This window comes from Erpetoichthys calabaricus, chromosome 8 (genome assembly GCF_900747795.2).
Source record: "Erpetoichthys calabaricus chromosome 8, fErpCal1.3, whole genome shotgun sequence".
NCBI classification, from domain to species: Eukaryota; Metazoa; Chordata; class Cladistia; order Polypteriformes; family Polypteridae; genus Erpetoichthys; species Erpetoichthys calabaricus.
Genome location: NC_041401.2, coordinates 151,960,111 through 151,970,853, shown reverse-complemented (window position 1 = coordinate 151,970,853; position 10,743 = coordinate 151,960,111). Strand labels below are relative to the sequence as shown.

The window sequence follows — 10,743 nt, the reverse complement described above, 5'->3', positions numbered from 1 at the left end:
TTAACCACATACTGTATATCTTGGTTACAGTGGGGCAAAAAAGTATTTAGTCAGCCACCAATTGTGCAAGTTCTCCCACTTAAAAAGATGAGAGAGACGTGTAATTTTCATCATAGGTATACCTCAACTACAAGTGACAAAATGAGAAAAAAAATCCAGAAAATCACATTGTCTGATTTTAAAGAATTTATTTGCAAATTATGGTGGAAAATAAGTACTTGGTCACCTACAAACAAGCAAGATTTCTGGCTTTCATAGACCTGTAACTTCTTCTGTAAGAGGCTCCTCTGTTCTCCACTCGTTACCTGTATTAATGGCACCTGTTTGAACTCGTTATCAATATAAAAGACACCTGTCCACAACCTCAAACAGTCACACTCCAAACTCCACTATGGCCAAGACCAAAGAGCTGTCAAAGGACACCAGAAACAAAATTGTAGACCTGCACCAGGCTGGGAAGACTGAATCTGCAATTGGTAAGCAGCTTGGTGTGAAGAAATCAACTGTGGGAGCAATTATTAGAAAATGGAAGACATACCAGACCACTGATAATCTCCCTCGATCTGGGGCTCCATGCAAGATCTCACCCCGTGGGGTCAAAGTGATCACAAGAACGGTGAGCAAAAATCTCAGAACCACACGGGGGGACCTAGTGAATGACCTGCAGAGAGCTGGGACCAAAGTAAAAAAGGCTACCATCAGTAACACACTACGCCACCAGGGACTCAAATCCTGCATTGCCAGATGTGTTACCCTGCTTAAGCCAGTACATGTGCAGGCCTGTCTGAAGTTTGCTAGAGGAGAATGTCATATGGTCAGATGAAACCAAAATAGAACTTTTTGGTAAAAACTCTACCTGTCGTGTTTGGAGGAGAAAGAATGCCGAGTTGCATCCAAAGAACACCATACCTACTGTAAAGCATGGTGATGGAAACATCATGCTTTGGGGCTGTTTTTCTGGAAAGGGACCAGGACGACTGATCCATGTAAAGGAAAGAATGAATGGGACCATGTATCGTCAGATTTTGAGTGAAAACCTCCTTCCATCAGCAAGGGCATTGAAGATGAAACGTGGGTGGGTCTTTCAGCGTGACAACGATCCCAAACACACCGCCCAAGTAACGAAGGAGTGGCTTCATAAGAAGCATTTCAAGGTTCTGGAGTGGCCTAGCCAGTCTCCAGATCTCAACCCCATAGAAAATCTTTGGAGGGAGTTGAAAGTCCATGTTGCCCAGCGACAGCCCCAAAACATCACTGCTCTAGAGGAGATCTGCATGGAGGAATGGGCCAAAATACCAGCAACAGTGTGTGAAAACCTTGTCAAGACTTACAGAAAATGTTTGACCTCTGTTATTGCCAACAAAGGGTATATAACAAAGTATTGAGATGAACTTTTGTTATTGACCAAATACTTTTTTTCCACCATAATTTGCAAATAAATTCTTCAATTTATTTTCTGGATTTTTTTTTCTCATTTTGTCTCTCATATTTGAGGTATACCTATGATGAAAATTACAGGCCTCTCTCATCTTTTTAAGTTGGAGAACTTGCACAATTGGTGGCTGACTAAATACTTTTTTGCCCCACTGTATGTGCACATGTAGACTTGGCTATTGCATAGAAAAAGCAGTGCGTACATTTATCTAGCCTTACTGGCTTTACTTAAGTCTTTATCCTAATACACCAGACACATTAGACAAATTTTTTTGGCAGAATGATTACCAGTTCTTTTGAGGTTTGCTTTCCAGTAAGAAAAGCTCTTTTTGTAGACAAGTGTGCAGTATGTTTACAACTGCAAAGGCCTGGCGTTCTGGCCTGGACTCATTTCATCTCTGTCAGCAGTGTCTTTCTATTTATGAATCTCTTCACAGCACTGCATAATAATTTTGGTATTGTCTTCAAATTGAACACGTATGTTTTTGTCAGGCGTAGAAGCGTTCTAATGTTAGTTTCACTAAGAAAAGAACATGGATTAGATCACAGCATATATCAGAGGACATTTTTTTTTTCCAGGGATCAATGGGGAAAAATATATCCAGGCTGCAGGCAAAGCCGTATACAAGAGTCTTTCTTGCCTACTTCTGATGAACTGCAGCATGTGACTACTGATGTACAAGTTGATGACACTTTCAGGCACTTATTTAAGGGCCTACTTGCCTTTTCCGATAACTTCAACAGTCTGCAAACTGCCACATTGTTCATCTAGGAGAACTCCGCAATAAAACTAACAATGTTATGCTTTGAATTCATTGAAGCTAATTAAAATGTTGATTCCCTAACAACTATTATTATATCTTTACATTCATCAAAGTGACAGAAAATCTGTTATCTTTGACTCTGCCAGTAAATTTGTCATATGCACAAACCACACTGATCAAGTCATGAATTCATGTCACATCCTCATCAAGGACAACTTTGTTTAAAGCCTTAAAACTTTAATAGATAATTTTAATATTGCACAAAGATTATACATTTTGGACATTTTAAAGCTTTGTAAACAGTATTTGCAATTTTCTTCAGAGCTGAAAAGCTCAAACTGCAAGAGCAGGAAAGGTGAGCCAGACGTTCAAGAGATGACTGCAGCATATTCAGTGTTCTGGACCAAGCTTTCCTAGATGTGTAACCAGCTATATTCTTATATTACTTTTTTAGCCTGTTCTCTGAAACTCTTGCTAGAGTGGTTATTTGAGACAAAATATTCTCATTAGGATTAAATACTTTGTTTCTAAAACATTCTTATTGTTTCACTGATGGATTTCCATTTGGTTACATTCATTCACATATTTTCATTATTGGTTCAGACTTATTTTCACTTACAAAATAAAAAGAAAAGAAGGTATAATTCCTCAATGCTTGTTTATAGTAATACTTCAGAATTTATTTAACAATTTTCTGAGTTGGAAAGCTGGTGAAACCACATATGGCACAATATGTTCCACTTATGTTTATCTGTAAAGTCTCTTGGCAGCTGTCAGAGCTCATCCACTTCTTTACTTCAGTTATTTCACTGGTTACAATAATCAAATCAATTTAAAAGAAATACACTTGTCAGTACAGCAAGTGTGTCCGACAAAGACATTTGTAAAAGTAAGATACAGACAATTACACAATGGGGTGATAGAAAAACAAAAGAAATCTAAACACAGTTGCTGCAGAAAACTTTAAAGTCCTTATTTGCTTTGTTGAAATTGACGTATTCCTGCACAATCAACTTTAAGTTGATTTCTCACAATATTTTTTAAACAACTGCGTTTCAAGAACGCAATAACAACATTCATAGCAGCACACCAGAAACAATTTCCAGGTGATGAGGCAATTTTAAAAGTATCATTCTGTACTTTTGAAAAAGCACCAGAGGGGTACCTAATGATTAAGCTGAATGGCGCACCCTCAAATCAAAGGGTGAAAATAAATTTACTTCAAATTAGTGGTGGCTTTTCCCCCCACAATCCTTTAAAACTTTATTATCAAAATACATTTGGAAAAGAAAGGATCCTAACTTGGCCACCCTCGCAGGACCGAACCCCAAATATCCAGCTGCAGTACTGACTTACCCGTTCCAGACCGACTTGCATGATTGAAGAAGCTAGGCACAAAATTTATCTACCACCCATGATATTGCAAGGCATTAGCAGGGTGTTTTTTGAACTTACTGTAGATCATGATATGAAGTGGCACATAGCAAATGTGTGCATTTCTATTATTTAATGTCATATTTTTGAATTAATTATGTGTGGAAGTGTGAAGCACCCTTAAAAATATTAAATATGAACATTCACCAAAGAATCCTTCTGCAATGAGCAGGCAGTAAATTTTAATTATTGCTGAGACAACAGAGCACTTCTATTTGCTTTCATTTTTTCCAGACGTTTCACTAGATGACTGTTGCCTACTTCAAGTTCATCAATCTTGTCCAATGCTGTTCGAAGCTGCATAACAAGAGAAAAAAACGTTAACTGCATAATATTCCTGTGTCAGTTATTCTTAGATACAAAACAGATATTCCCCTTATCAAAAAGATGCTTCTATGCTTCAATTTTTATTACTTACTACCACTTAAATCAGGAATAATGACCAAGTTCTCCATGCACGACTATTTAAGCCTACAGTGCATCCGGAAAGTATTCACAGCGCATCACTTTTTCCACATTTTGTTATGTTACAGCCTTATTCCAAAATGGATTAAATTCATTTTTTTCCTCAGAATTCTACACACAACACCCCATTATGACAATGTGAAAAAGGTTTACTTAAGGTTTTTGCAAATTTATTAAAAATAAAAAAAACTGAGAAATCACATGTACGTAAGTATTCACAACCTTTGCTCAATACTTTGTCGATGCACCTTTGGCGACAGGTTGGATGGGAAGCGTCGGTGCACAGCCATTTTAAGATCTCTCCAGAGATGTTCAGTTGGATTCAAGTCTGGGCTCTGGCTCGGCCACTCAAGGACATTCACAGAGTTGTCCTGAAGCCACTCCTTTGATACCTTGGCTGTGTGCTTAGGGTCGATGTCCTGCTGAAAGATAAACCGTCACCCCAGTCTGAGGTCAAGAGCGCTCTGGAGCAGGTTTTCATCCAGGATATCCCTGTACATTGCTGCAGTCATCTTTCCCTTTATCCTGACTAGTCTCCCAGTCCCTGCCTCTGAAAACATCCCCACAGCATGATGCTGCCACCACCATGCTTCACTGTAGGGATGGTATTGGTAAGGTGATGAGCGGTGCCTGGTTTCGTCCATACATAATGCCTGGCATTCACACCAAAGAGTTCAATCTTTGTCTCATCAGACCAGAGAATTTTCTTTCTCATGGTCTGAGAGTCCTTCAGGTGCCTTTTAGCAAACTCCAGGCGGGCTGCCATGTGCCTTTTACTAAGGAGTGGCTTCCGTCTGGCCAATCTACCATACAGGCCTGATTAGTGGATTGCTGCAGAGATGGTTGTCCTTCTGGAAGGTTCTCCTCTCTCCACAGAGGACCTCTGGAGCTCTGACAGAGTGACCATCGGGTTCTTGGTCACCTCCCTGACTAAGGCCCTTCTCCCCCGATCGCTCAGTTTAGATGGCCGGCCAGCTCTAGGAAGAGTCCTAGTGGTTACGAACTTCTTCCACTTACGGATGATGGAGGCCACTGTACTCACTGGGACCTTCAAAGCAGCAGAAATTTTTCTGTAACCTTCCCCAGATTTGTGCCTCAAGACAATCCTGTCTTGGAGGTCTACAGACAACTCCTTTGACTTCATGCTTGGTTTGTGCTCTGGCATGAACTGTCAACTGTGGGACCTTATATAGACAGGTGTGTGCCTTTCCAAATCATGTCCAATCAACTGAATTTACCACAGGTGGACTTCAATTAAGCTGCAGAAACATCTCAAAGATGATCAGGGGAAACAGGATGTACCTGAGCTCAATTTTGAGCTTCATGGAAAAGGCTGTGAATACTTATGTACATGTGCTTTCTCAATTTTTTTTATTTTTAATAAATTTGCAAAAGGTATAACATGCATGTCTACTTTCAGTTTTAATTCTGAGTACATATGTGCAATTTCTGTTTCTCTGCTTCTACAAATTAATTAATGAAATAATTCATCAACATAATTTGCCTTTTTACAAAATGATTTATCTGTTTAAGTGGAGCTGTGTCAGCTCCCATCTGGTTGCAACTTTTCTGACAAATAAATTTATAAGATTTAAAATCTTTAAAATATAATCCATCCATTTTTTTAAACCTGATTGTCCAGAATAGGGTTGCAGGGTAGCTGAAGCTTACGCCAGCAAGCATTGGGCATAAAGCAGGAACAAGTCTTGGACAAGGTGCAAACCTATCTCCTAGTGAATGAAAGCATGTGTACACACACACACACACACACACACGCACGCGCGCACACACACACACACACACACACACATGTAGGCATCCATCCATCCATCCATCCATAAGGGGCCAATTTAGCATCGCCAATCCATCTAACTTGCATGTCTTTGGACTGTGAAAGGAAACTGGAGCACCTGGAGGAAATACATGTAGATAAGGTCAAAAATATTATCTATAAAATAGTTCATGTGAACCGTAATTTTTGGTGATTTCAAGCTAATTTTACCAACCAAAATTCTTTCAATAAAGTAAGCATTTGTTATTATTAGCTATTCTTTTCAAAAAATATTATGTTGTGCAGCAATGCAGCAGCTAACACTGTCTAAGAGTCAGGAAAATGTGGAGCTGTAGCTGTATGCGATAGAAGTAATAGTAATAACTTAATAAATAATGCACAGTAACGATATGTATGAAAAGCACTCACTTTAGAAAACACTGAGTGCTATTCCTGTCATACCACATGACAAAGTTTAAATGAGATTCAAACAAGTATAAAGATTAACAGTCTTTCAGGGTTATTTGTATCAGCTGACAAAAGAATTCAATTGTGTCATCAGTCACGCATGTCTGACAAGGCCTACTGGAGTGCTTGTGGGCATTTACCACAAGTCTGTATTTTGCAAGATTATTTTGTTGATATTACTGATGTCAAGTTGAGAATTTTTGAATATTTTTACAGAAATAGGGGAAAATAAAACATATATAAGGTTAGAGGCACATAAAATATATCTTTGAGGAAAAAAAAAACATGAGAATTATAATTTCATATCATCTAGCCTTCTAGATTATTTTAGACAAAAAGGATATGCTGTACCAACAGGATCTGGCCTAAGCTCATAAAAAATAAATCAAAAGTTATATATTTCATTTTAATTGAATGTACTAAATTAATGTGGCTTTCAGAGCAGTATATAATAGAAGTTATGTTTTAGCTACATGTTACAAAAATTGGTTTCTCTGCATTTGATAGACTGAGATTGCCAAGACTTACACTACAAGGGATGACACCAAAGCAACATTCTGTAATATTATAAAGATCATTAAAAAATCATTCAAAGCCGAGTTAAAACAGAACGAAACACAGCTCTTTATTGTCATTAAATCCTAAAAACTGAATTTCCACATCATTTTGTGGACTTGAGTAAGTGTCTAATGGGAAAATATATTACTAATTACTTTCAATCAATCAAAATACCACCCTCAGTTATGCTCTTTCTATATAACTTATTCTCACCAACAGCAACTCCACATGCAGTATAAAAAAAAGGCAATAAGTCTATGGCACTTCATTCTGTTTCTTCTAGTTTACACTGTATAATCTGCATTTTTTTTCTCAGTATTTTCCTTATTGTACATGCAAACGTCATGTCACAAATGCTAGTGTTGATTTGTTTTACAAAGTGACAGCACGCAGGCATTTAATGGCATTAGTTCTTTCAAAGCTTCAAGGTTTCACTTGAGAAAAAATTTAAATAACTTAATGATTTCAGTACATATTTATTGTAGTGTAAATAGTACAATAAAATTCTTATTTGCATGCTTGACCAAACCACAGCATGTGCAACTTTTAAGCATTACGAACCTCACCACACAAGTTATGTAAAATATAATAAACACAACACAAAAGACTTAAAAATATTTTCCATAAATAATAAGTGGGAGCTTCAGCAAAGTCATATTAACCCTTCTCATATAGAAAGTTGTCTCATTAGTTACCTAAAAACTATGTAAAACCCTGTAATAGAAACGCTCAGAAAAATTTTCATAGATTAATGAATTAAAGGAATCTGCTTTGAACAATTAAGGATATCCATCAGCTTAAACCAACCACTTCCTTAAATTAGTCCATTAAACAGGACTGTATCTTGCTCTGCATGTCTTTTGAATTCCACGGTTTTCATTATCTCTAACTTGTTTATCCCCCTTGTTTTTAAACCTCTTTATGATGTTTTACTTTGTTTTATACTCTTTGTCTTTTATTTCTGACCTCGCTTTGTCCTGCTATTTTTTCAATTACACCTGGTCGGTGATGATTATTTTCCCTTTTTTTGAGTAATAATTTACTTTTGTTTGTGCTAATGTGATCTTTACTATCATTTTTTGATACTGTAGCACCCTCTGCGTCCGGCTCGAAAACAGAAGTAAAAAAAAAAAAAAAAAAAAACAACCAGACGTAGTAAAATCTCACAAAAGTTTTACTTGAACAATCAAGAAAAAGAACACCAACTTTGTAACCCCAAACACAACTCTCTGGCACCCTCTCCAACCCCTCCTCCCGTCCCGTGATCCCCCCCCCCCCCTTACCATATCAATCAATACCCCACTGTCAGTCTTCTGTGCTGTACTCCGCCCTCCCTCAATCGAACCTAACAGTCACTCAAAACAAAAAAAAAGGCTTCAACCTGCCTGGGACGCTACAACACTTTCGAATTTTACTGCTTTCATATTCTTTACCTTTCTCTGCATGTGTATCGCGTCATCGTTTTTTTTGACCCTTTCGAATTCCACTGCTTTCATAATCTCTAACCTGCTCTGCATGTGTAAAGCGCCAATGTTTTTGAACATCTTTATGAAGTTGTACTTTGTATTTTACTCTTTGTCTTTTAATTCTGAGCCCAATTGGATGTGCTTTTTTTTCTCAATTCCACTTGTTCTGGGCCGATTATTACTTTCCTTATTTTCTGAATTTGCACCTCGATTATTCTTTTTTTTTTATACATTTTTTTCTCTCCAACGCTTCTGAGTCTCTTTTCTCCGCGCTGCTGCTGCTCTTTCTTCTTTGCTTGGTTGTTGATGTTTTATCCATAACGTATTGTCCTTATACGCTTTATATGCGGTGAGAGCCCTGGATCTGTGTGTGCTCAAAGCCTTGGCACGACTGAATGTTTTGCTGCCCGTGGTCTTATTTATATTGGTTGTAAGTAGGGCGTGTCTTGCAAGAATCTCATGTTCTACATCCCCGCGAGAGGGTCCTGGGTCAATCTCTTGGCACAAAGTCTCATGTTTAAGGTCCCTGCGATCCGCTCCGTGGCCAATCTCTTTCGTCTTGCGGATCTTTTAAGTGTCTTCTGTGATCTTCACGTGAAGATCACGTCTCGTCTCCCTAGTCATTCTCTCCTAGGATTTTTTTTATAATAGAGAGATAACCATCCATCGATTTTCTAAACTGATATCAAGTTTGAGGTTGTAGAGATTACCTTGTAGAATTAATGCTTCTTTTTATGACAATTTAATACAACTTCTAGCATTGCCTTAAAATTGGCACAACAATAACCCTCTGGTAGAATGGTGTATATACTACTATCCTGAAGTACTAAAATATAAGAAATTATTTACTTACACCTTTGAGGATGTAAATATAAAATAAGCATTAGTTACCTAACTTGACTTATTAAAATATCCAAAAAGCAAAGCACACTTTCTGGCCATCTACAATGATTCAATATTATACATACAAAAAATGAAAACACTGCCAAAAAACCTGCATTTTTTTGTAGGCTTGGGTAGTGGTCTTGGGTAGTCAGTTGGGGATTACTGAAGAGGAAAGGGACTGGGTGTGTTCTGCCATGCTACTGCATGATACTGAGCCAACGGAACAGAAGACATAACTATTTGAGTTGCAAAAAACGTAATTATTTGCCAAGATTACTTATAAAAATTAAATGAAACATAAAACAAGCAAAGAAGTGTGTCAAGCACCACAAAACCTTATGTGATATTGGGAGTAAATATGCCTAAAGCAGACAACTCAAAAGACCAACTAAGTATCTAAATCTTGAGGGTAAAAAAGGTAAATTTTGCCAGCTCAATTTCCACCTGTGACTCACAGTGAGACCCTGAGTAAGTAACATAACTTGCCTATGATTAAACTGTAAAAAGTATCTTTAAAGAATTCTAACATATGGTAAACTTGTTAGCAACCATGAATAAAGCTGTTGATAATACTTGCCTCCCTTTGCAATTTTCGTTTCTCTGCTTTAAGCTCATCTTCTATTTTTTCAGAATTTTCTGCAGCACATTTATAGCGTGTAACTTGGCCTTCTAATCTTATTACCTGGAAATATCATGAAAAAGAGAAAAATTAGATTTATTCTTTTTAAAATTTATGTATGAAAGAGTATCTTCTAGCAACTTAAAGTCCATACATAATTTAACACACTTCAAAATTTCAAAATCATTTTACCTAAGTAAAGGAAACAAATACTAAAAATAACACATTTTAAAAAATATAAAAATATTGCTGCATAACTTAAATGAAATGTAAAAATGCTGTAAATCAAGAAGCAACCAACAATGTTACTAACAGGAAATTTTCCATTGCTCATCACAGTGTACAATTCTGTTATCAGTCTCACCAATAAATTGTGTAAAATTACCCATAACTTAAGTTATTTATAGCAATACTTTTCTACATGTTGACAGCATTATAACCAAAAATTTAAAATAAGGTAACAATAAACCCACTAACTCTGACCACTGTTACTTTGAGAGACAGAGAAAAAGTCAAAAATACACCTAATATGAAAATACATCCACAAGTTCTTGCTCATTATGGACGCCTATCCCAGCACTATGTAAAGATGTGGACTATATCATTATGAGATAATAAGAATGATGAAGGCTTTTCACAACAGCTAATTTTGTCACTAATTTTTTTTTTTAATTTTATTTATTAATTTTATTGTAATCATTCCATACAAATTGATCAATTTATAACAAAAAAAAAAAAAAAATGAAGACAAATCAAACCCCACCCCTGAGAAGGAGAGCTTAGTCAAAGGACAACTGCTTAGGGCTTTTTAATAAGGCAACAATAAACAAAAGAATGGAAGAAATATATATAGGTAAATAAAAAATGGAGAAGGAAAAT

At 36.8% G+C, this 10,743-nt stretch overlaps 1 protein-coding gene across 1 annotated transcript in view; it reads right to left on the bottom strand.

The window, feature by feature from the left end:
• Positions 1–3,228: 3,228 nt before the first annotated feature.
• The window catches only part of lrrfip1a (leucine rich repeat (in FLII) interacting protein 1a), a 274,944-nt gene continuing 267,429 nt past the window's right edge, over positions 3,229–10,743 (bottom strand). The window contains exons 26-27 of the mRNA XM_051930507.1: positions 9,823–9,927; positions 3,229–3,929 (exon numbers count right to left, since the gene is read on the bottom strand). Of these exons, the coding sequence (XP_051786467.1) occupies positions 3,819–3,929; positions 9,823–9,927 (216 nt within the window). The 3' untranslated portion in view covers positions 3,229–3,818. The remainder of the gene's footprint in view (positions 3,930–9,822; positions 9,928–10,743) is intronic.